Source organism: Anopheles coustani, chromosome 3 (assembly GCF_943734705.1).
Source record: "Anopheles coustani chromosome 3, idAnoCousDA_361_x.2, whole genome shotgun sequence".
In the NCBI taxonomy this organism is placed as follows: domain Eukaryota; kingdom Metazoa; phylum Arthropoda; class Insecta; order Diptera; family Culicidae; genus Anopheles; species Anopheles coustani.
In genome coordinates this window covers 27,110,553-27,135,675 of record NC_071288.1, presented here as the reverse complement: position 1 = coordinate 27,135,675, position 25,123 = coordinate 27,110,553, and the positions used below count along the sequence as shown (strand labels likewise).

At 43.1% G+C, this 25,123-nt stretch overlaps 5 protein-coding genes across 5 annotated transcripts; 1 reads left to right on the top strand and 4 right to left on the bottom strand.

The window, feature by feature from the left end:
- Positions 1 to 183: 183 nt before the first annotated feature.
- On the bottom strand, positions 184 to 738 carry LOC131258729 (uncharacterized). Its single transcript, XM_058260108.1, has one exon. The coding sequence runs from the start codon at positions 736 to 738 to the stop codon at positions 184 to 186; it is 555 nt and encodes a 184-aa protein (XP_058116091.1).
- Positions 739 to 12,004: 11,266 nt separating this feature from the next.
- LOC131261310 (protein 5NUC-like) lies at positions 12,005 to 18,386 on the top strand. The gene is made up of 5 exons (XM_058263313.1): positions 12,005 to 12,225; positions 15,057 to 15,375; positions 16,626 to 16,776; positions 16,851 to 17,107; positions 17,168 to 18,386. The coding sequence occupies exons 2-5, from the start codon at positions 15,155 to 15,157 to the stop codon at positions 18,384 to 18,386; spliced, it is 1,848 nt and encodes a 615-aa protein (XP_058119296.1). The 5' UTR covers positions 12,005 to 12,225; positions 15,057 to 15,154.
- A 215-nt stretch (positions 18,387 to 18,601) lies between these two features.
- On the bottom strand, positions 18,602 to 20,017 carry LOC131261311 (serine protease snake-like). The gene is made up of 3 exons (XM_058263314.1): positions 19,822 to 20,017; positions 19,692 to 19,712; positions 18,602 to 19,603 (listed from the first exon to the last, which is right to left on the bottom strand). The coding sequence occupies exons 1-3, from the start codon at positions 19,886 to 19,888 to the stop codon at positions 18,732 to 18,734; spliced, it is 960 nt and encodes a 319-aa protein (XP_058119297.1). The 5' UTR covers positions 19,889 to 20,017; the 3' UTR covers positions 18,602 to 18,731.
- A 1,593-nt stretch (positions 20,018 to 21,610) lies between these two features.
- Positions 21,611 to 22,718, bottom strand: LOC131258718 (serine protease snake-like). Its single transcript, XM_058260097.1, has 2 exons — positions 22,664 to 22,718; positions 21,611 to 22,482 (listed from the first exon to the last, which is right to left on the bottom strand). The coding sequence occupies exons 1-2, from the start codon at positions 22,716 to 22,718 to the stop codon at positions 21,611 to 21,613; spliced, it is 927 nt and encodes a 308-aa protein (XP_058116080.1).
- An 805-nt stretch (positions 22,719 to 23,523) lies between these two features.
- On the bottom strand, positions 23,524 to 24,764 carry LOC131258764 (serine protease snake-like). Its single transcript, XM_058260144.1, has 4 exons — positions 24,653 to 24,764; positions 24,552 to 24,572; positions 23,958 to 24,473; positions 23,524 to 23,882 (listed from the first exon to the last, which is right to left on the bottom strand). The coding sequence occupies exons 1-4, from the start codon at positions 24,726 to 24,728 to the stop codon at positions 23,551 to 23,553; spliced, it is 945 nt and encodes a 314-aa protein (XP_058116127.1). The 5' UTR covers positions 24,729 to 24,764; the 3' UTR covers positions 23,524 to 23,550.
- Between the last annotated feature and the right edge of the window lie 359 nt (positions 24,765 to 25,123).

Here is a 25,123-nt window from a genome sequence, read left to right as displayed (position 1 = left end):
CGACGGTAGGTGAACATTTCCTCTTGGCTTCGCTTTGCAGGAAGGTCACGTTCCACACGTTCCAGGAAGGCTGGCAGCAATGGCTCGAGAGTCCGGCGTGTGGATCACTTTACGTAAGTCGCCCACTTTTCCGCTCTCTCCCGCTGGTCCTGACCTCTCTTCACTTGGATACGATATCCCAGCTCAGCAGGATAATCCCTCGTCGGGCAGACCGGACCCATCGCCATGGTTACCGATGAGCCGCCGACGAAGATTCACCACCAGCGGACTGTCGGCCGGGATACCTTCACGCTGCAAAAAGTGCATGGTTTCCTGGGCACACACGGCCCACCCGATCGCTTCCGCCTGCTGACCGCCGATCGTGCCTTGCTCCGCTTCCTGCCCGTAGTCGTCGTTGTCGTCCTCCTCGTCGTCCGTGTCCTCGGCGTACGGGTCATTCTGCAGGAAGTCCAGCTCGTCCTGCAGCTCGCGGATGCGCCTTAACGCCTCGAGCAGGAAGTTCGAGGTAGCTCCAGCGCCGGGCGATGGTTCCCGTGGGGACGTCGTAGAGGATACGACCGAGGAACGTTGCGATGGTGATGCCCTGCGCTGGCTGCCGACTTCCGGAGGACGGTGTTGGACGACGATGCGGGGACGAACTGGGCGCGATGGCGACGATGACACTTCTTCCGTGTCCAATTGCCGCTTTCGGCCATCGGTCCGGCGACCATTGTTGCTCTTTGGGATGGCTTTGGGCATCGTGTTGGTAAGCTCTTTTAAAACGCAATCCGTTTTTCGACCGTTTGTGTTCACCGATCAACGGTTCACTTCAATTCACGTGACATACTTCAGCCTGGACACTCGGGTTGGAACAATATTTAAACCACACTTGCTAAGTACGAGTGAGTTAATAAACGGGACAGTATGTTCTGCACTAAACCGGATGACGAAACACAAGAACACGGTTTGCTTCAAAAACACCACAACAATTTTGATTAATAATTTTGATGATCACTGTTGGATGTCACAAAAAAGATCCTTAAGTCAGGTGTGTTTGCAGCCACAAGTCCACGGGGCGGTGGCACCAGGACGAACTAAAGCGAACCACGACACGGACGGTGCACTCCGCTCGACGTCACTTCCTGAAGTGAGCCTGGCGTCCGCTGGAAACGTCTGGTGGCCCCGGAACGGAAACACGAGGGCAGGTTTTTTGCTTTGTCGTGTTCTGTCAGACTGCCGTCCTATTCGCCAGTTGGTGCCGATCCCTCGCCGCCTTTCGGTAACGGTTCCGTGCACCGGTTCAGCCGCGCCACAGCAACGCGAGGAAAGGTGCAGCGCACCGGATGGAAGTGGGAAGATGGGTATTGCTGCGCGCAGCATACGATGTTGGCCGCCGAACGTGCCGCCGGCTGCAACTCGTCGAGAAAGAGACAGAACGCGTCGCCTGTGCATCGATAGCCTGTGGTGCATGCGCAGTGTAAACGAGATGCAACGAAAACAACTGCTACCCTCTGTGATGTCGGTGCGATTTAACAACCCTTCAAGGCACATGTATTGTAGGCTAGTATTGAAAACAATATCATACGTCGTCCTGATGCATCCAATGCGATGATCATTTCATTTATTTGAAATCCTATTTTTTAAATAATGAAATGATAAATCTAAAACGGATTTTGAAATACATAGCTTTCAAAATCAAAGCCTGTCTCGTGTTGAAAAGTTTATGATACTTGCGTACAGCTGCTGTTGCTGCAGTGAGACATTTTGTGTATTTTAAATTTTGAACTTATTCTAGAAATATATTTGCTACATCAGATATTAGAAATCTAAATGTTGTATCACGGTAGTAGATGTTAAGTTATACTGCTAATTTTTTCGTTTTAACGTGTCCCATTAGATAACTTTTCTGCAGTTCACACCCAAAAACATCAAGTGATAATAAATATGAACGATCTGAGAGGTTGTTACTGACAATTAACAGCTGGTATAAGCAAAACTTTTTGTTAATTTCCTTTCATTATTCCAACACAGGTTTTTTTCCTATAGCACACATAAATCTGTAAATTTTATAGAACAGCTTGTCATTCAAAAAATAATTTGCCATGAAACTCGAAACATGTTGTTGTTTCCTAAGCCATCATCACTTTAAGGGTTAAGCACTGTTTTGTATTTTTTTTCTTCTCCCTGCCCACTACATCAAACCCCTCCAAGGGACCCGAACGCAGCCTGCTAAGAGTTTCCTTTGGCCCTTCCCTTATGTGCTTATGCTTGCCGGCCGTCGAGGTGCCGTTGTTGTATTTGGCGCACCGTGCACCCCTCTTGCGAACCGAGTGCCGAACAGCTGCCGCGGCCGTTTGCTGATCGAGTGGCAGTTGGCTTTGGTCCAACATTATCTCGGTGGAAGCGAGAACAGCGGTACACGAACACGAAGGAGCGAACGAGAAGACTCTGGCAACGGATGGAAAAGGGGACGATCGGGGACTCAAAGCTACAACGGCTGGCAAGCGCGGTGGTGTGTGCCCGGGCGCATCAGGATTCGCGTCGTTTGAAGAAGAAAGCAAGCTGTTCCTTTCTCCATCAGTTTGCGTCGAACGCGCATTGATGAGGCACACGCGTGCCGCATGCGTCAGCCACGCGCTTCGAGCGAGGGAACCGCATGAAATGTCCTTTTTGCGCTTCGGGGGCAACCAGAACAGAGTGTTCGAACCGATCCCGCATCATGTTTCGATTCCACTGGAAAGATGGTAGCAGGAGGGTGAAACATAATTACTCGCAGCCAATGCGTAAAGACGCATCGATTTGTGACACAGTTTTAAAAGAGAGGAATAAACTAATTTTTCTCACTAAACATGATGACAAAACCACTATTTTTCTATTGAATTTCTAAAAAGACAAGATTTTTTAGACTATAATCAAATAGCATATAGATCATTGGTTGTAAGAAAATTTTAGTGTTCCATACATAAAACAAACATTTCAATTCTTATTGGATTTATTCACTGTATCACACTTGTCTTTTCCTTAAGAATATTCGTTGAAATAGCTAAACATGGTGTTTAATACTGGGTGATTTCCACAAGTACTTTTACTACCGATCTAAAACATACCAGTCTCGTGAATATGGTTTTGAACCCCCCGGCTAAATAACGTGATTACTTTCTATCCACATTAACTACATTCAAATAAAATGACTTCCGACTCCATTACGAAACGAAATATGGTTCCAATATTCAAAACATCCGGAAGCCGATTTATTTTAACAACTGTGAGTACACCAGAAAAACATTTCTACGGTAAAGCCATTTGAGCAGATGATTTATTCCAAAGAATGATAAAAAAAAACTAATTTATAGTGCGGCAAAAGGCCAATATGTTGAAAAAGGTCCAAATTCAAAGAAAAATTTCGCCCGCTGGCTCTTTTTCATCATCTGGCCTCTTTCAAGAAAGATATGCCAGCCTCTGATCTAGGTTATTAGTTATCATACAACTTAGTCTCGCTTTAATTTTTACTATATTAGGTCAATTTTGTATTTTTAGGTTTATTTCTAATGGAACATTTATTATCTTACGATTATCTATTATCATGGATTGTTTTACGATTATGCATGAATGTATGGCCATATTTAGGAACATTGTGAAATGTAATTCATCATCGAATGATTCGTCTAACAATGTTTTTTGAAACATTCACTAAGCGCATTACGCTCACAACTTTATCAATCTGTGTAAGAAAAAATAGTAAAATGGCAGACGAGAAATGTTTTTTAAATGGACCATTAAGCTAAATACAAAGACGAATGAAACCTATCAAGATTATTTGATGAAACTTGACTTTCTCTTCTGAGAAAAACTAATTTCGTACTCTGCTTTACGTACTCTGCCTCCGCTAGGATGGATGGGGCATGGCATTAAATTGTATCTGAACAGGCACTTCTCTTTTATACTGTCCAAATGTCTGAGTTCGTTCGAATTTTTCTCAATAACCATCGTTCATCAACAGTTGGATAACTAACAAACAGAATACATTTGAAATCTTGAAGCTTTGTGGGAAGAAAAAATTAAGCGCACCGCTCCCGAGGCACCGCAGACCTCGGACTGTTTTCAAACCTAGCTTACCACACATGAAGACAAAAATAAGTCCAGGTGCTAGGTACGTTATTCTCTGCGTCTTGAACAAGCTTCAGCCTGCCACCACGTCATGAATCGAGAACAAATTAAGCTTCACCTTGGCTAAGGAGCAAAAGGTAGTCGGTAAAAAAGGGAACTTCACCGAAAAACAGCTGCAAAGGACGAAGGATCTTCAACGGATGGAATAAAAAAGGGAACAAAGCGTAAAGGATCCAGCGATCGAACGATGTGTATTTTAAACTAAGGATGGGTTGAATTTCAGCTTAACATTTAAAAAGGTGTTTATGAAGTTTTATAACAAATAGGCTAAGAAGTGTTTAAAGGTTTATGTGCGGTGTGTTTATGTTTGTCACGAAATGGTAAGTTCACTACCGATGTTAAACAACCTTTTGCATGGAGCAACCACCGCTTGCTTGCCAAAAAAGTGAACGACATTCTCGGTACCATTTGGGTTCGATTCAGACTGGCATGAAATGTAGTCCTTTTCAGTAAATTAATGACATAAGCAAATAGCGAAAGCTCGTAGATTGCAGTCCCGTGAGTGGATGGGCCAAAGTATTGCGAAGACATCCTCAACGTGCGATGATTATGTTGCTTCCGACCGCCACATTATATTTTGGTTGTATAGCACATGCTACCACGTGCATATCGTTGATAATTTTCCGGGTACACCTCAACAAACTGATAATGAGCAAACATTTTGGAACCGTTATTTGATGGCGCAACTGCTATTGACTCCAATTATCGCTGTGTTTTTGCTGCGAAGCTAGAAACATGTTTGTGGATGTATGTATGCTCATTACCCAAAAACCGATGTTTTCCTAGAGCATTACGCTCACTGATTTGCTACCGCAACGCGTACAATTATTAATATGCACCCTTTTTCAAGATAGTATTAATACCACATTTTACGGTTTCCGGAAAATGGAATATCACTAGAACTACCCGGAAAACACGTTATAATGATGACATCGGGAAGCATCCCCAAATTCGAATATGGCTAACATTGCAGTTCAAATGTTTGTGTTTATGTTTGCATTTCGAATGTATATTGAATTATACGCGTTACTATATTTCACACCAAACTATTTATTGTTACTTTTGATGACGAAATTATCAGAGCACCAGCCAGTCGTGATTTGTTTGTTAACCTGAATAAAACACGACTCCAACGAAGGGGTTTTGAATGAGTCTTGTGTTAGCTAGTATTTTCTAGTAATATTAACTTTTTCCTTGAATGTTCGTCCGTGACCTTCATACGAAAACCTCCACATTAAGCATTATATTTAAAACACAGGGTTTTTTTACACGCTGGAAAACGTGATTGAATCCTTGTAATGCTCTTGGAACCGCAGATAATGAGGACCCAATGCTGAATAACGCACCCCGTCCTCCCCCTGTTGATTCTGGAATACAAAAGCTCCACTGCACGTGACAGTTTGCGAGCAGACTTTCTATCCTGTTTACTGATTTCGTTATTTTTCTTTTAGAAAAACACCTTCGACTGCTCAACGACTATGCTTTTGTCATCTTCTTTTGTATTTTTCTATTGTTTGTAACTATAGTGGAAGCAAATAATTGAAAAAAATCGTTGATTTGGCTGACATTCGCCAGGAATCTGTTGGTGACAAGTTCCGTGGAAAAGTAAATAAAAAAATTATTTCGAAACGAACAAATGACGGTTTACTACTTATTCGTTCTAATAAAATGTGTTCTGAACACGTGAGTTGCCAATTATTGTAATATCGAAGTAATACTTATAACATTCCGTTTATATAATAGCATAATGTGTGATTGGGTTTTTGCTATAACCTATAAGATTTCACTCCAGTGGCTTATATAATTTTAGAGAAACGAACGTGCTACATCGCAAAGAACTCGAAAGACACTGCTTTTTCCATGTGGTCGGAAAGTGTCATACTTGGTGGTTTCCGTCCCACTCGGAACTCCATTCAAGTCGAAAGCAAATTCCAACTGCACATATTCTGGATCATCCCACCTACTAACTGTTGTTTTCCGAAGTTATTGGTATGTTTTTTATCTGTCCATGCATGTGTTCATTTATGTGGTCATGTGTTTCTATGTCCTTCGATAGCCATTTCTACCATTGCTGCACATTTCTAAGGGTGGATTTTTTTCATTACTGTTTGAGTAAGTTACTTATCCCTTTGTATGTACCATGTACTTTGCAATTTGTCATTTTTTATTGTATTAAAGCTATTTCAAGATGATATGAAAATGTTAATGTTGAAAATGTTGAAATGTTAAAAATAAATGTTTTTCATATGACCATAGATGTTTGAAAGAATCGTTACTATTTCTGTTGCAACGCACAAAATGAGAAACTTCGTGTGCCTCGACCACTTCCGTCGTTTGTTCCATTAGTCGTCTCTAATGATATCCGCAGGCTTGCGCCAGATGGGCCAATTGAATTCATGCTCCACTGCGGATCGGATGGTTAACCGGTACGGCACACGTTCCTCACATATGTTTGCAGGACGAATGCAGCAAGAACGCGTAGCACATGGCGAAACCCACAAATGCAACGGTGCAGAATGATCCGGTCCAAGGCTGCGATCAACGGAACACGGAAACCGCTCAATTGGCTTCAATCCACCCAAGAGTTTGCTGTTAATATTTTTTGCAATCCATTCGTGGTTTGTATCATGATTTCAAAATAATAAACAGATTTCTTATATGTTACAACAATAATATAGTGCCTGCATTATGTTCGAGCAGTGCTGCAGTTGTCGTTTAATGTATTCTTAAACTAAACTTAAACCGTTATGCAACATTTATACTTTATCAAACAGTTAAATATTGTGGTGTCTATAGAAACACTAACGTATCATAACTCCTAGTCAATGAATGCATGAGTACAGTGTAGGGTTGAAAAAAGAAGCGGAAGAAAAGAGAGAGCGAAGCCGAAGCGGAGAAAATGTTGAATCCTTACTCCCTCAGGAAGCGAAAAGCTCGGTTGACGGCGGGACTTTAAACCAAGCCAATCTCTGTATCCTTTTTGTTGTGCCATTCCGCCGTTGCCCCGCTGATACGGATGGGTTGTTCAGTTCTGTCTCCTTCTTCCCACCGCCATCGTTTGGTTGTCTCTTTCTACCTTTGATATGTCTCAACAGCCGCACGGTTACCCCTGGCGAGTCCGGGTGTTTTGTCGGCAATGCGTTCGATCAGCTGCAATGGGTCTGGAGAAAAACATCATATGGCTTCCAGATTCGTCGCCTGGGGAAACACAGGGCCGACTGTAAAAACCATACCGTTCCTGAGAGGGTGTGTGCGTTAGGAATTTCAGGAGTGAGACGTAACCGGAGACCCAGGATGGTTCGACCGGAACATTGCATGGTAACGGACGTGTGTGTTTATCGCTACCAGACACTGGAAGCAGTCAAACATTGTCCTTCGTTCGGTGTGGTACGTGACGCAGTGGTGGCTTTCAGGCAGAGCTAACCGGAGATAGCAGAAACTTCGGCCAACCGGGAACGGTGTAAAGTTTTAACCAAGCGGAGTCGGTGGAACAAATTGAATATCCGTTTCCGCAGGAGTGCACACGCAGCGCCGGGCAAGAAAATTCTGGCAATGATTCCGAGCGCGTCGGAAGACCCGGAGCAAATGCGCGGACGTGTTCCGCCGCGGCCACTAATGGCGGCCGCGATGTACGCGCGCCTGCAGCGGATGTCCACGGAGCACGGGCTCAACCTCTCGCCGGAAGACATCCTAATTAGCGCCTATCTGGGACATAATTTGATCTACAAACCGCTGACCACCGGTAGGGAGCTGGGCAAGCAGGAAGTTCGACCGGAAGAAGGCGGCAAAGCATCTCCTATGGCTGTCGGGAGTGCATAAAAACGGAGCCGGCGTCGACGGCGACGAACCGGGGTTCTCTAGTCTCTAGACCTGAAGTGGAACGTAGATATATTCGTGCCAATACCAAAGACGTGAGAAAACGCAAAGGAACATACTGTTACTTGACGCTTGGCGCCTGAGAAATGAGGGTAAACAACACCAGCGAACAACGATCCGGAAGCAGTCGGCAATGTTTGTGACGCTGAGGATGCGTGTAGCTGCTCCAACTACATATTGCCGACATTCAGGCGTTGCAAAATTCACCACCATGCGATGATCCTGCTTATGATGAACCCACCAAAGACAGCATGCCATTTAACATGCTGAATTCGTGCGTACCAGTCACGAATGGCTTGTTTAGTGATGATAGGAAAAGTAATAAGAATCTGTTTATATATAAGGTTAAGTAGGGTACTGCAGGAGAACCGTATCGAAAGCTGGGCCACCAAAAAAACAGTCTTGTCAGCTGTTGGGAAATTAGGTAATTCTTTTGGGAGCACATTGACCATGACAGCGGTAGGCACGTGGCAGAATTATACGAATCAATCCGTCTAGTTTGTAAGCCTGTTGGGAGTTGGTCTGTTGGTTGAGCTATAAAGTACCTAGCAGGAATGACGACGTACCAATAAGCAACGAAAAATGATCTGACCAAGATCAATTAATTTCAACAATCCGTTTTGACCATATTCTGTGGAGAATTTACGTAAAGGTTAACTTAGTATCGATCTTGTACGAAATGTTCTTTAGATATTTGAGTGGAAGGAAGTGTGCACTTGTTCCCGATATTATCATGAATAACGAGGGTAATTTTAGTTCTGGAAACAAGACAGCAGCTTTAGCCGTAGGTTGAAATATTAAATGAAAAGCACTGAATTACAAATGAATAAACACATTGCTTGGTAGATTGTAATGGCACAGTAATAAATATATCCTTTTTTGTGAAATGCCGTTTTTCATGCTTCTTCTTCTTCTTGGCGTAACGACCTTGTTGGAAATGCGTACCCGTGGAGGGCTTACGAGACTATTACCCTATGTATGCGTGGATAGTCAGTCCTCTCGTACAGGGGAGGGTCCGGTCTCGGATGGGATTCGAACCCACGCCGTCGAGGAGGTAAGCCCCAGCGCTCATGGGCCGATTTTCTAACCGGCTTTTTACGCTATTGACGTTATTTTAAAACATACCGTGTTGATTCCTAAAATGAAAACGCCTAAATGTAGACTCGATGACAACACTCATTGCCGAAATTAAAACCAAATTTAATTTAAACAAACTATCAAAACGTGTTTGTACAATAGTAGCAATAGCAACTTAACTTATCGCATTTGAAGAAAGCTTAATTTTACAACGATTTTCTCCATGATTTTGTTTGAAACCTTGACAAAATACTCAACCAACTCATCGCCATATGCATCACGAGTTGCTCTAAGCTGTACCATACTCATTTATCTTCATTATCAGCTAATTAATCTCAGGCCTCGGTGGAAGCCGTCATGCCAATAATACCTGCAATAATGCCTGTATTCACTGTAAGTTGCATTCCAATTACTTTTCTGGATATTGTGCTGGAATTATTTACGCACGCTGGATGGATCCAAAATTTAGTCCTGTTAGAGAAAATTTGCGGAAATGTGAAAACAAACAAACGAAAAACTCAGCATGTTGTGGTCGCAAATATGGGTTCAAACGCTCAGTGATAACATATTTTCCCCAGTACAATAAACCCGTCTCCCAGTCTATCAGTTATCTTTTCTTGCCGGTAGCCATTTATGTAGTAACAGATAATAACATACACGTTTATTGTACTGTCAATTAATAGCACATTTTACCCCAATCAATGCTGCCGGCCGTTCGAACTTAGGTCTTGTATAAATCATTCCACGATTCGTGTCACATGCAGCGCGAGCAGAACCGATTTATTGGAGCTAATTCATATTTGCGGTTTTCGGACATTGTTGCAAAAGTGGGCTTTGTAAATGATATTATAATAATTAAATAATTTGAATAATGCATACTTTTGCTTTCTGGTGGTTATGTTATGGAAGAATATTCAAGTAATTCATAATTCATTCAACCATCGTTATTGAAACGAAACATTCTAGTTTCGCTGCGTGATTAGGGTTGTTTCATTTTTAAATAAAACAAATAGGATTACGACCACCATCCCCGTCCATTATTTTGTTTTCCTACCGGACTTCGACATAGTTTTCAACGCAGCACGTGACAAGACAAGAGGAAATAACACCTGCGCGGGAATATGGGGGGAAAATTTTTACTCAACTTTACCGCGTACCATCATCGGACCGAAAGGGGGAACAAAAGTTAATCATTGAATCTGTCAGGTGAAATTGCGTTTATGTCAATTTAAACATTTTGCTCGAAGGAAAATTAATGACGAATGCTTTTGCAACTATTTGCTGCGACCATTTATTGTTACGCAAATGTTAACGAAGTTTTTTTCTGCAAACGTACCTGACCCGTTTGAGTTGAAGCTTGGTGGGAATAGTTTAAAACTTTTCTGCTACAAACGTCACTGCGAGTTCAAGGCAAGCAGAGGTGACTAGACATGAGTTTTCATTGCATATGCTCAACAAAGTGGAAATCTCATTTCAAGTATAATTTGAAAATATTTGTCTCATCGATGCCCGGATGCTATAGTTTAAATTTAACATCTATTAACGTTTGGTTGATCAAAAAGCGTATGTAATGAGCTAAATAGGTGTTTATGATGATTTATTTTTTTAAAAGGAGATCCTTCGGCTTTCTTGCCTACTTGTAACCGTACTCAACAACGAAGGGCAAAACGGCTTGTAACTGCGATAAAATCTCGAGTAGATAGGGACAAGACAGAGAAATACGTTTACTCGACAGGGAATCACTTGTTTACGTGTTGTAACTGTAGCTATTTGAAGAAATGGGACCATATCATCAGCGCAGACCAAGTTCTTTCTTATCGTAGCTTCAATTATCTCCAATAAGCTTGTCGGTTTATGTTCCTCTAGTGACAACAATTGAGCACTTTGTGTGCTTACGGCGTGACGAGTTCATGTCCATTTTGAGCATTCTTTTCGATGGGGTTGTATATTTCAAGGTTATAATAATTTTTTTTTCTCAGCGTTAGTTAAATGATTCTATTTTTTCTGTAGTGGATTTAGTTATTTATCTAAAAAAAATCTTTGAATTAACATTATAGAGGCTTACGACTCATCGATCCGTGGTTTAAACATATTCTGCACATGTATGTGTTTTTGGGGTCTGTTTTTTTTGTTTCAATCGATGACACTTTTGTATGCGACTTCCGGCCCTAAAAACTACCACACAGTTCAGTAATGGGAAATGATTTCAACCAAAAATCGAACGCAAGCTGACAACGACATGTTCCAAAGACATGTTTAAAATAGAACACACTCGGCTTCCCCTGACCTTCACTTACTTCGCTTACAGCAATCTTTATCGTAGCTCTATGTACCTTTCACATGAATTTAGAGTCAATAGTAGTATGGGTGTTTCTTATGCAGCTGTAACTTTAAAATACTCTGTACGTAGGAATTCGTAAAATGTTTATTTTATACTCCTATGTAAAATTTACCATATAGTAGAGCCTGCATTTGCTTATCTCAACGAAACTGCAGCCGGCCGGTGTTTTCCTATTTCTTTTGACGTCAATACCTATAAAAATCCGAGAAACCAACACAATATCGATTGGATCCTCAATCAGGATTCGTGCGCACCTGCTGTCCTTGCGTATGCCGGGAAAGCCTTAACGACTCTTGCTATCGTCATAGTCGTAGATACCCGCGCACATGCTGATAACGTCACACGCCTAACCCCGAGGCCTGGTCCAGCACGCGTTTGCGCTCTTGGAGGTGCGCAAGCGGCTCTTAAACCGATCGTCAAGTTAGTATTTCGACGGACGCCGACCGGGCTCGTGCACTGTCCTCTTCGTCGTGCTCGTCTTAAGTGTAAGAAACGTGTCGAATTGAAACCTACCAAAAAGCAAAGAAATGTTTTCAACGTAAATACACGCACGAGTATACGCACGTAAATACAGATACGTTATCAGGCTTGGGCATTTTCCTTCCCCTTGTAGTGCAATCATTTGACTGCGTCGCTTAAGATTGGTGCATTTAGAAACTAACTAACGTATACGAAAAATAAGTTTCAACACACAACAAAGCAAAATGTCGTGCTAGCAGCAACATTTTTAAGCACGCAACGACGATCGACCAACGCGGCAAAACCAGCAGCGGTACTTATATCACGTGAGTAAACATTCGACATGGCGCACGAGTCTGATGGGCAAGTGTAAAAGTGTCTGAGTGGATGTGCGTTTACTAGTGATCGTGTGCCAAATCTTACGCGATCGAAGGCCCACCGCAAGGTCGATATCCTCTAGCCTAGCCTCTGTATAGTGGAACCGGTTATTTGTTGTAAAATTACATTTTGTCGTTACCGCAAATTAAACATCGTGTTTTTACCGGTTCTATTTATATGCCAGCTAAGGATGGGTTTAGTCTGCTATTCAACGAACCTACAGCATTTAGCCTACATTCGTAGAAGAAATCAATCATTGTGAAATCAGCTACTATACCCGAAACGTGTCAGTCGTCGCGTTGCGTATTCACGAAAGGAATATCTAGAAGCAAGCAGAAAACATAACAGAAAAACATTACCAACTAATCTGCTCTGAAATTGTGATGATCACATAGGCAGACAATCGAAAATAGAACACAGGATACCGATGGATAGTAGACAAACAACGAGAAGCTCATTGCTCTTTTTTTATTTTTTGATCTTCTTATTTCGGTTTGCAAACGACTCCATGTTGTGTTGGAATATCGAAGAGGCTGCACCGTTTCGGGATACTGTTTAAGAATGTGTAACAGACAAAATAGCGCAAGAGTGCTAAGATAAAACGTGCTCCGCTCCAAAACTTATGTGTATTGTACGCAGTTTGTTCACTGAGACTAATTTTAAGTGCTTAATGCCGGTGACGTTACCTGTTTGCCGTAGTCCATGCTCGTCGATCACCGTTCGACATGTCACCGGAATGGTGGGGCCACGCGCCACAACCGGTACTCGCGACGTCAAATGGTAGAAAACCGAAAGTTAATTTTATCCGGTACCGGTAACGAAGAACAGATTGATTTCTAATTTGAATGCTCGTTGGCCATACGGCGGTTCAAAGCGGTATGTTTTAGAGTTCAGTACCTAAAATATACAACTTTACGAATATTTGGTAAATATTATCCGCAAGTTTATTTCATATACTGACGTCATCGATAATAAACGATGAAGAAATGTGTAAAAATATAAATATTGAAACTGAAAGCTATAAAAAGGAAAAGTGTTACCTATTCAATGGAGCTTGGTTGATTGTGTTGGCCTATTGGGTCTATAGGTACTTCGTTTACGAGATACGCAAATCAAGATACGTATGTTTTTTACATTAGAATTCTACAAATTGCCACCGCGGAACAAATTACCTTTTAAGTGACGTGAGCTGTGTTAGCTTCCGGTAGAATAACTTCTCTACTTTCCATGGGTAATTTCTTGGGTATTCACAATGACTCATTTTAATTTCTACCTGATTGCGGTAACTATTCACGTTAGTTTTCTAGTGACATTTATAACTTCAATTATCGCTTCAATAGCGTCAGGGTTAGGAAAGTCCATTGCGACCATGTTGGAGTTTTTAAGCTGACAAATTAGACACAATATGTTAATTGAAGCTTAATTCACCAGCTACAATAGTGATGGTTGAATAAAACACTACAAACAAGATTTTAAAATCAACCAAGATACGCCGCCTACGGTTCTGTTGTTCACTGCTATCGTTCGGACAATCTCTGGAAACCTATTACGTTGGCGGTATCGGTCACACGCGAGAGAACATAGTAATTAACATAATTATCTCTTCTTTGTCCAGACGCGTTATCATATAGCACACTATTACTCCATCGTCAACCAAAAGAGACTAGCTCTGTGGTTGACTGTTTAAAATACAGAAAGCCATTTTTAACTTTAGGAAGCTAAGGGTGATAGCATTCAAATAAATAAATTTTACTGTTAATATAATTTACCGGCTTTGTAGACCATATAGCAAATTTTTAAGCTGGGCGCAGTCTGGAATCGTCGTATGAAAAAATGCATTCGAATGCTGCCATTCGTTTTAGAAAAGTTCCGCTGAAAACGATTCAAAAACGAGAAAAAAGGGTGCATTATAGAATGACAAAAATAGCATGTTTAAGATACGATGTCATCCATATTAATGCCATCATTGGCATAAACCACTCGGTTATCAAAGGGAATAAACTGAGAGGAAGAACTTTCGGCTCAACATTTTTCTGTCCAGCATTCCTGCATTCACATGCAATGAAGCCGCAGACATTTGGCTCTTCACGGATGCATCGAAAAACGAGTTTTGCCGAAAGTCTTCCACGAGGACCGTTCTGCTACGCACTGCGGGTTTAAAAATATTTCGCTCCATTGGGGGCCGGACCGTCGAACGTGAAAGTCCGGCACGCTCTGCCGTTGATCAAGATTGTGTGCGCTTTATTGTCAATTAGTCAAGCGTGACAGCGTTCACCACGTCCGGGGCACAAGCGGACATCGCCGTTTTCTGATACCGGTGGACACTGGAAGGAGAAAGATTGGACAAAACAAAGGCATAATAGCGTTTCGCCCTCCCCTGCAAGACGTGTTTGCCATGTCCATGGCCACAGCGAAGATCTATTGAGGGCCGACCGTCGCGAGATAAACAATGTGGTTAGGTTAGGGTGCAGGGTGGCAATATAATCCGGAGATCCTGGTACGGCTTGAAGGTAGTCGTAGGTATGGCGTATATTGAAAGGTGGCCGTGGTTGATAAGCGCAATTGTTATCGGTATCGAAGCAGACCGAGGGGTCTGTGCATGGACCAGAATAGAAGATCATTTCTACACTTGTTTGTTGGCGAAGCGTATCACGTCTGTTCTTCTCGGTGTCGAAAAGAGTACCCTTTCCAAAATCATATGTGTTTTGCATTGCATTCAAAGTTCTTTCCCAGAAAGTTCACAAACTGATTGGCATCAACGCTGTATCCTATTCAACAGAACGCTGCTGGAAATTCGGGGGTCCGTCTCAATCGCGCAACCGTCCAACTGGACCGTCTCCTCACTACGAAAAGACTGAATATTACAAACCGGGAACAATGTCTGCGAAGGCGTCAATCATTCCACTAATGCTGCTAGTTCTAGCGATGGCCAACCCCGCTGTCTCTGCCCCCAAAGCGGCCGGCTTCGAGCTTATCGTGCTGCACAACAACGATATGCACGCCCGGTTCGAACAGACCGGGGCTTACAGCAACGACTGTCAGCCGTCCGATGTGGCCAGCAACCGCTGCTATGGTGGATTTGCACGAGTTGCACACAAGTGAGTATATTGTCGGCAATCAGTGAAGGTGGCAACAATTGTGGACAGTGCACAACACGATGGGAGATAGAAAGATAGTAAAAGCCCGTTAATATCGCTCGATCGCCTTACGCCCACGTGTAATTCAAGCCAACCTCTGATTTTTCTGACTTATTTGGTGATTTGCAAAAAAAAAAGACGGAAACAATATAAAATGATGACAATTACGTAAAATAGTCGCGGATTAAGTAGGTGACTTATTCAATTGTGCTAATTGAAGCATGATGGTCGCGTGACGATGGCTTCCGCCGGATAAGTGCATGTTTAAAGTGGCAGTGATTTGGCCGCATTTTGCTCCAATCCGTTCGGCATGGCAACCGCAAGTCAATTATTCGTTCATGAAATGTCACAGCTGTCCAACAGATTCGCACTAATTATTTGACGTTGAGTATCGCCACAAACTCAATTTACAGTTGGTATGCCATTTATATATTTTTATCCAACAGATTAAAGTTCGTTTTGTTCAGTGTGATGATTAGTGAAGAGTCTGTTTGAGGTTAGGGATTTAAGTACTTTGTTATGTTACCTTAACGGTATATTACAACCTTTGATAGATATACATGATCTGTTTTTTTTTATGTATTGTTTGAGTCTGATGACTCCAAATCCTGTTTGAAACTAATGACCCACGGTAGAAAAAAAAATTAATTCTGGTTTTTGAATAACTTTTGGAGGTATTTTAAATATTACATCGACGACTGAAATAATTAGGTTAAATTAAATATTACAGGCGACTGAAAGATAAATTTGAGAATTTCAATCAAAACTTGTCCTCGATTGGCTCATAGTTTAAAATTTTGTTCTGTTTTGTATTTTAATAAACAAAGCCGAAAATGAACTATAAATAAACCCTTTGATAGTAGCTACAAAGATGTAAATAAACTACTTTGATTGATTACACCTTACGTGAGCCAATTGCGACATTAATTGGAGCTTCCAATGACAATAACCATCTATGAGGATAATTAAGACCAAATTAAACCATTTTTATTATTTTTTTTTGTCTTTATTGTGAGTCTTTTTACTCGACTGTTTCACAACTCACACGCTCTCTTTCTATCTCATCCACATCACTTTGTAAATGCCGTTATAAGAGATAAGGTCCAATGCTCAGAACAACGACAAATGGGTTCCAAAGTTGTGCACCATTTTACAAAATTTTTATATATCTAATCACACTTTGATGTCACTACTCGTGTTGAACGTTTCAGAGTTCGAGAATATCGGGCGGCGGAGGCATCTGGTGGGCTTCCAGTGCTTTACCTCAACGCCGGTGATACCTACACCGGAACACCATGGTTTGCAGTGTACAAGGACAATATAACGGCTGCCTTCCTCAACATGCTAAAACCGGACGCTATAGTAAGGCAAAATATGGATTGATTGAAATGATGTCTAAGCTTTTTATAACGGTATTATGTTTTTCTTTATTTTAGTCACTTGGCAACCACGAGTTTGATCTAGGAGTGGATGGGTTGGTACCGTTCCTGAACGAGGTGGACTTCCCGGTGCTAGTAGCCAACCTTGACCTTTCGAACACGCCGACGATGCAAAGCGCTACATCACTGCGTCGTTCGATCGTTTTCACGAAATCCGGCGTCCAGATAGGCGTGATCGGTTACCTTACACCGGAAACGAAGCAACTGACGCCGGTCAATACGGTCGAGTTTACGGACGAGATCGACGCAATCAAGTGGGTAAACGAATCTCAAGGTCGCTCAGGGCAGTTAACATAGTGTTGTGTCAATTTTAGCAAAGAAGCCGCGACATTGAAGGAGCAAGGTGTGAACATTATAATCGCCCTTGGGCACAGCGGACTGGAGCGCGACAAAGAGATTGCAGCCGGGTGCCCCGATGTGGACCTGGTGATCGGAGGCCATTCGCATACGTTCCTCTACAGTGGCACAGCGCCAGATGTGGACGTACCGGCGGCTCCATACCCGGTGATGGTGAAGAATGCCGCCGGTAAGGAGGTGCCAGTCGTGCAGGCGTACGCGTACACGAAGTATCTTGGGTATTTGCATCTGCAGTTCGATGCCGATGGTAACCTGGTGGAATTGGACGGAAGCCCGATCCTGCTCAACGGTACCGTGCAACGTGATTCGGACGTGCTACAGCTGCTGGAAGTGTACCGACCGGGCATCTTGGAGCTGGACGAACGAATTGGAGACACGAACGTGTTTCTCGATTCGAGCCGCTGCCGGTTCGAGGAGTGTAACATCGGCAACATGATTGCGGACTCGCTCGTCATCATACACGCTGCGACTCGCACGAATGCCGGCGACGGGTACTGGACGGACGCGGCGATCGGTTTCGTGCAGGGTGGCGGTATACGTGCATCCCTCAACGTGGGAACGATTTCCAAGAAGGACCTTAAAACGGTACTACCCTTCGGCAACGGGATGGTGCTGACGGCGCTCAGCGGGACGAAGTTGCGTCAGATGCTCGAGCATAGTGTTTACCGGTACGACGGAGTGTCCGGCTACGGGGAGTTCCTGCAAATGGCCGGTGTGCATGTCGTGTACGATCTATCACGTCCACCGTTGGATCGAGTGATCGACGTTGAGGTACGTTGTGCCCGGTGCAATGTTCCCACGTACGGCCCTCTGCAGGACGACGCACAGTATGGCGTTCTCGTGAGTCAGTTTCTCTACGAAGGCGGCGACGGATATACTATGTTTGCGGAATCCGAGCGCGAACAGCTAGCGTATGGGGAGTACGAAATCACCGAAGAGTACCTGAAGCGCTACTCGCCCATCTATCCGGCCATCGAGTGGCGCATCCGTTTGGAGGGTCAACCACAACTACCACCGTCGGAAACGACCACCGTTGGGCCGGAAGGTACTACCAGCACGGTGGAAACCACGACCGATGCAGGTGGTGGTGCTGGCTCGCTGCTTAGCCTAACGATTTCCTCCCTTGGAATGATACTGTTGGCAGCACTGCCAGCGACAGTACGTTATATGTTGTAGATAGGACTACTAATTGACTCTGAAGTCGAAGGAAACACTGTATACTGTGTTGCCGGTACACTGTATACTTCGTGGAACGATAATCAACAACAAATCCGATTGTATTATATCGTATTATTTGCTCGATTCTGAGGAATGAAAACATTTGTAAGTAAACAAGAAAATAATGACAAACAAGAACAACAAATTAAGCATCCAAGGCTTATCATGCGGTTAACTTCTAAACATGGCCTTTTTTATTGTGTCTTGAGAAAAAGCGGTCAATTGATGCACTTGCCAACTACATCAACAGAGGGTTCACAGGGTAGTTCACATCAAATTCCAGGACACTTAACACACCGCTGGTTAGAATGCATTCGAACCCCAGACGTTGTCCTCGATCCAATCGATGTAATACGACACCTTGGTGTAGATTGCCTTCGCCTGACCGATGCCACACGCACTACCGGTCGATGTGATGCCGACTATGTGATACATGCAAGTGTTCGGACTGGTCACCGTCTGCAGTGGACCTCCGGAGTCTCCTTGGCATGTGTCGCGGCCCTCCACAATACTACCGACACACAGCTGGCCGTCCTGAATGCCTGCACGGAAGCGGGGATTGAACTTGAAGGATTCGACACAGCTTTCCACCGGAAACTCGTCGAGCTGTACCTTCATCATTTTCGTCGAAAGGACGCCGCTGAGCGTTTCATTGTAGCCGAACCCGGTGGCAATATACCGGGAGGTGTTGCGATACTCCGTATCCCAAAGACACGCCGGACGGATAAACTTCGAAAATACCACTTTATTTGCGAGTTTCACCAGCGCAATATCATGGTACGAGCGAGAATTTTTGTATTCCGGGTGCTTTCGAATACCCCCCTGCTGAATGTCCACCTGGTACTCTTGGTGGTCTGAGTACGTCGTGTCATACTCTCCAAGCCGTACCACTGTCGGTTCCTCTTCCTTAAAGCAATGGGCCGCCGTCAGCACATGCCTATCGCTGATCAGCGTTCCACCGCATCGGAAATCGAAATCCCATTTGCTGCCCCCCTCCTTCCGGTAGCCCAGCAGCGCATGGTGCGGGAACTCGCCGTATCGCGCAGCCTCCCCGCCGACGATAAGCTGTACGACGTTGGTGCAGTTGTTGCTTTCGAACTTGATCGCCGTTGGGTAGAGGGTTAGTGGGATCAGTGTTTGCTCAGTGATTGTAATCTTCCGGTACTCATTGCACTCTGAAGGAAGGGAGAAGATATTCTGTAGCATTTGTCACGAAGACAACACGTACTGCGCACAACACAGCTATACTACTATAGTACTTACTTTGCACCGCGAGTCTTTGACCTGCAATGGTAAAAGAGAATCAAACAGAGCATTTGTTTATGTCGTTCATTTGCATTTGAAAACAACAAAAAGAAATTTACAGAATTAGCAATCGTTAAATTATTTTCACCTTCGACAAGGCACATAATACTGGCCCAAGAAAGCAGCAACACAATGCCGACCCGTGCAGAGTACATTTTATCAAAATTATATTTTGTCACTTCTCTTTTAATCCGAACAGCCGTTCTCCTTGGGGTTACAACTTGAAGACGCTTAACAGTCACATTTACTCCGTTCCAACGTTCGCGATCCTCACTCGTTGGTCACTAATCGCACACTGATGCTAGGGATGATTACGCATGCAGCGGAACGGCGGCGCCATCAAACAACGAACTGGTATTTCCACTTTACCACCACTTCGCCACGATCGGCTGTTGATGCTGGTCATTCCCACCGAAGATCGCGTGTGTGTGCCGTGGTTTTCGTGTGTCTGTTTCGGGAAATTTAAACAAACCGGCTTTAGACGAATAATCAAGCTTAATTTTGTCGTTTCGTTTATCAAGACGTTTTAGATAAAGTATACAAAATCATAAGATAGTGCCAATAGATGAAGTGTCATCATTCGTGTCGGGTATAAATTTAGCATAGCAAAAATAACTAACCGGTAGTGTGCGTAGCTCCATCGGATATTCTTATTTCGCTTCAAAGATCATCACACAAGTTTAACGCTGCTTTACAGCGAATGTTCTGTCAGTGTGCGGAAGATTCAGAATGCTAAATGTAATACACAAGATGTTAATATTGATTAGATTTGGAATCAAACTGGTTTTTGTATTATTCGTTCTAGGATCGATCTGTTTTACATACATCATGGAAAGAAATGAAGGCCTTAAACCTAATGTTTTGTTTGCAAAGGGCTGAAAGAATTTAGCAAACAAATAAGTGGTAAATTGGGAGGAAGATTTTGAAGAAGTTTAAAAATCTTTTATTCAGAATTTGCACATAGGGCCGAAACATTATTAAATGTAATCTCCTTTACAACGACAGTAGAAAACTTCTCAAAATATAAAAAGAGATAGGATGGATTATATTGGCTTGAGGCTACTACTTACACGATGCACGAAGTACGATGGTTTATCTTCAATGAAAAACATCCAAAAGGAACAATTTCAAGTGATTTTGAGCGAGACAACTTAACAACTATCCTTTTTGAGGTGATTCAGGTTTTCCTAAAAGTACTGTATGTTCCAAGCATTTGCGCATCCGAAACCCAAACGTTTTCTTCGATCCAATACAGCACCTTGGTGTTGATTGCCTTGGGCCTCCCGAAGCCGCGCCCCACCGTACCGGACAATGTAGTACCGACTTCGTGAAAGATGCATGTTTTAGGTGTGATAACCATCTGCAGAGGATCTACGGAGCCTCTCTTGAATGTGTAACGACCTTCTACAGTATCATCGACGCACAGTTGACTATCACATAACCTTCCGCCTACACGGTTATCAATTTATGTCGATGCTTTCCATGCAATCATGGAAAAAAATTAGGAGCTTTAGGTTCCGCATTATCGAAAACGGTATCAAGCCCATGTCATACATGCCGAATCCGGTGGCAATGTACCTGCAGGAATAATAAATGCTAACAAACATTGAAAAATAAGAAAAGCGCATCATCGCACTCATCACAGTTTAAAGGTTTAAAAATTGGTTTTAGATCACGTGTTGTCATTAAAAACTAGTATTCAAACAATCTACCTAAGACAAGACAAAAGTTGTTGCGGCATAAAAGAAGCCCCGTAAGAAGTCACCTACGATGTTGTATGTTTCATCACTTTATTTCTCTCAATCTCAGAATCCACTACCAACACTCTTGTGAAGTGCGAATGGTTGACCATTGAGATTACATTTGAAATCCACAATCTACCATCTTAGAGTACTATTGAGCCCCCAAACGTTGTCCTCGATCCAGTCGATGTAGTGGGCCACTTTGGTGTAAATAGCCTTCGATTTACCGATCCCGCATACGTTGCCTACCGAAGTGATACCAACCACGTGATAGGTGCACGACTTCGGAAAGTTTAGAACCTGCAATGGTCCTCCAGAGTCACCACCGCAAGTGTCAGTAATGTTGCTACCAATGCTTCCAACGCACATCTGTCCGTCGATTATTCCGTCTCTAAAACGTCGAGCAAACCGAAACTTTTTCGCGCAATCCTCTATCGGGTACTCGACCAGCTGCACCTTCCGCAACACGGTAGACGGCTTGCCGGTAAAATCCTCGCGCCCGAACCCGGTCGCGATGACAGTCGTTGTGTTGCGATGGTCTGAATCCCACAGACACGCTGGGCGTATGTGCTTGGACAGTGTGGCAGAATTGTTTAGGCGTATCAGCGCGATGTCATGGTAGGATGCCGAATGTCGATGTTCCGGATGCTTGCGGATGCCATCGATCGGAATCTCTACTTCGTGGCCTGTATGAACCTTGGTGTTGTACTCTCCGAGACGTACAACAGTGGGAATGCTTTGCGCGAAACAATGTGCGGCCGTTAAAACGTGCTTTTCACTGATTAGTGTTCCGCCACAAAGAAATTTTACCTTTTGAGGATCATCCTCTTGCGGATATCCCAGCATCGCTTGGTGGGGAAATTCGCCATAGTTTGCCTCTTCGCCGCCAACGATCAGCTTCACTTCACTCGTGCAATTGTACACATCGTATTTGATCTCGAGTGTTTGCAAAGAGAGAAAGATCGCCGCTTGTTTGACGGTAATGACGTTCTGATACTCCCTGCATTCTGGAGGAAAAAACTATCTACGCATTAAAACATTACCACGCAAATGGTGATAGCTATTTGAACTTACTTATCGCAGAGATTCTTTCAGTTACGACTAACAATCGAAGTAGAAGGAAAGTGTAATAAGTTTATTTAGAAACGTAGTAAAATTTAGAAGCCAGACCTCCTAAGCAACACACACCGATCACCAACAGTGCCAAACTGACCAAACGGATTCTTACTTCAGCAGAGGACATCGTTCTAATAAATCGACTTCACCAGCCAAGATCAGTAATCGTACTGAACGCACAATATCGGGAAAATATGATTTCGGGGGGATTTACCATGACCTCGTTGTACCACGACTATTTCCAATATAGTACCAATTTGCACATGTGTCTTCTTAAGCAGGCAATGTTTGTTTTTTTTTTTAATCGATTACACTCGCGGACATCAGCAATCACATTGAAAATACAATGATTATGTTAGCACGGTTCAGTGGCCAAGGGCGCCTTGATTACACAAAACAAGGTCGTGGAATTTACCACGGAAAATTGTACAAAGCGTGCAACATGTCTACGAAGGAGTATAAACTAAAACTTCGATATACATGGACTCTGTTATTTGTTACCTTGTGTTTCAAAACAAGCAATGCATTGATTGTGTATGTTTTTGTTGTTCATTTAAATAGTTGAGTTAGTTCGGATATAGTTTCCGGATAGATTCACAACGTCATAAAAGGCTGAACTTGACTAAGATTTGTTGTTTTTGAAACCTTCAGGACAGAGTTCTTGGAACCTAAAGCCGGCTTTAAAAGACAGGTCAAAGCTTCGACATATGCAAGTGCAACAAGTAGCGAAGTAATACAGGTAGTCAACATTTATTGATATGAATTTATTCCTTCATGCTCACGGGAAAGCATTTCGTATACGCAAAAGGGACACAACTTCCGGGCAGAGGAATCGAACTAATCTTATGCTATTATTTCTCTATTCACGTAGACTGTTAACAGATCTCATAGTTTCATTCAATCCTATGGTAAGTTATGTTCATTGTGTTTTGCAACTTTTATTACTTTTCAAATGCTGATTACTGTGGCCAAACAATTTTCTCGATCCAATCAAGATAGAATGCCACATTCGTATAGATGGCTATGGAGTTACCTACTCCACAAGCAGTACCGGTCGATGTCACACCAACGATGTTATAGATACAGCTTCTAGGCTCCGTTATCACTTGGAGTGGTCCACCTGAGTCGCCTTGGCATGTGTCCTTACCACCGACAATGCTTCCTACACAGAGCTGACCATTACTCATTCCGTGACGGAGCTTGCGAGTATGTTCATATTTTCGCTGGCATTCGGCCGATGGAAACAGATCCAACTTCACCTTCATCATATAAGACGACAATTCAACGGTACCTACGGAAGCACATTGCATCGAAATTATTCAAATGAGGAAGCACACATGTTTGACAACGCCTCCCGATCCATTACCTTCTCCCAACTTTCCAAAACCCGTTGCGATGAAACTGCTCGTATTAAGGACAGGCTCCGTCCAAAGACAGGCCGGGCGAATGAATTTCGAGAAGAGTACAGTTTCATTTAGCCGAAGGAGTGCGATGTCGTGGTAGGCCAAACTGTTCGAATAGTTCGGGTGGCGGATGATCTCTGCGATACCGAAGTCGACCTGATTGACAGAGTTTTCCGCTAGGTCGTAAACACCCAACCTAACCAACGTCGCATTGACAAAGCTGAAACAATGTGCGGCCGTCAGAATAAATCGATTTGATATCAGAGAGCCACCACACATGAAACTGTAACTTCCATCGTCTTGGGGAAAGCCGAGGATGGCATGGTGAGGATATTCACCATACACGGCTCTTTCTCCTCCCACTATCAGATCAACTACGTTGGAGCAGTTTTGCACTTTGTAGTACAAAGCCATCGGATTCATATTAAGGGTCATGATGCCACTCGTCGATGATATTATTTCTTTGTATGCGTCGCATTCTAAAAACATACAACAAACGGAATCACATTAGCCATACGAATAATCTTTTAGGCAACAACTTGTGCCGCGCAACTTACTCAGTTCGGATATTCTTTTCCCTGGAACAATGAAAGCAAAGTCAAGTTAATTTTCGAAAAGAAAATTTTTAACGAAACTATAATTTTCACTCATTTCCTACCTGAAACAGCACAAAACGAAAACACCACTACACCTAACAAGACCGTCAAAAACGAAACTTTCTTCTGAATCAACATACTGTATTAGCTACTACCGTGCTTCGAAACAGAATGACTGGCGGATGCTCTCTGATGTCTACCAGAGGTTAGCTCTTGCGAATGCAGGATTTTAATGATCGTTTGACTTGCACGAGAACGTTATCACCCCAAGTCCTTGCTGGAAATTCAGAATACCGCCTTATCACGGTTCGTGAGAGCATATTCATGTCAAATATTCAACGATTCTGTTTGCTGGAACTTTTTTGAGACTAGTCGAAGAAGGAAGTTAACACTTTGTAGTCCAATACATTGAAGCAGGGGTCGGGAAAGTCCGGCCCACTAGCTAAATTCATGCTGTTGTGAAAACAACGATCCGATAGGTGCCAGTTTAAATTGAACCGGTTGGAGCCGTCAACAGAAAGCAGTTGCAGTGG

Coding starts and splice junctions, on each gene's coding strand:
- LOC131258729 (XM_058260108.1), bottom strand. CDS start 738: ATGCCCAAAGCCATCCCAAAGAGCAACAATGGTCGCCGGACCGATGGC.
- LOC131261310 (XM_058263313.1), top strand. CDS start 15,155: ATGTCTGCGAAGGCGTCAATCATTCCACTAATGCTGCTAGTTCTAGCG. Junction 15,376..16,625: donor TTTGCACGAGTTGCACACAA/GTGAGTATATTG, acceptor TGAACGTTTCAG/AGTTCGAGAATATCGGGCGG. Junction 16,777..16,850: donor TGCTAAAACCGGACGCTATA/GTAAGGCAAAAT, acceptor TCTTTATTTTAG/TCACTTGGCAACCACGAGTT.
- LOC131261311 (XM_058263314.1), bottom strand. CDS start 19,888: ATGTACTCTGCACGGGTCGGCATTGTGTTGCTGCTTTCTTGGGCCAGT. Junction 19,713..19,821: donor TATTATGTGCCTTGTCGAAG/GTGAAAATAATT, acceptor TTACCATTGCAG/GTCAAAGACTCGCGGTGCAA. Junction 19,604..19,691: donor TCAAAGACTCGCGGTGCAAA/GTAAGTACTATA, acceptor CCCTTCCTTCAG/AGTGCAATGAGTACCGGAAG.
- LOC131258718 (XM_058260097.1), bottom strand. CDS start 22,718: ATGTCCTCTGCTGAAGTAAGAATCCGTTTGGTCAGTTTGGCACTGTTG. Junction 22,483..22,663: donor TTTGGCACTGTTGGTGATCG/GTGTGTGTTGCT, acceptor TTTTTCCTCCAG/AATGCAGGGAGTATCAGAAC.
- LOC131258764 (XM_058260144.1), bottom strand. CDS start 24,728: ATGTTGATTCAGAAGAAAGTTTCGTTTTTGACGGTCTTGTTAGGTGTA. Junction 24,573..24,652: donor TTCGTTTTGTGCTGTTTCAG/GTAGGAAATGAG, acceptor TCATTGTTCCAG/GGAAAAGAATATCCGAACTG. Junction 24,474..24,551: donor GAAAAGAATATCCGAACTGA/GTAAGTTGCGCG, acceptor GTATGTTTTTAG/AATGCGACGCATACAAAGAA.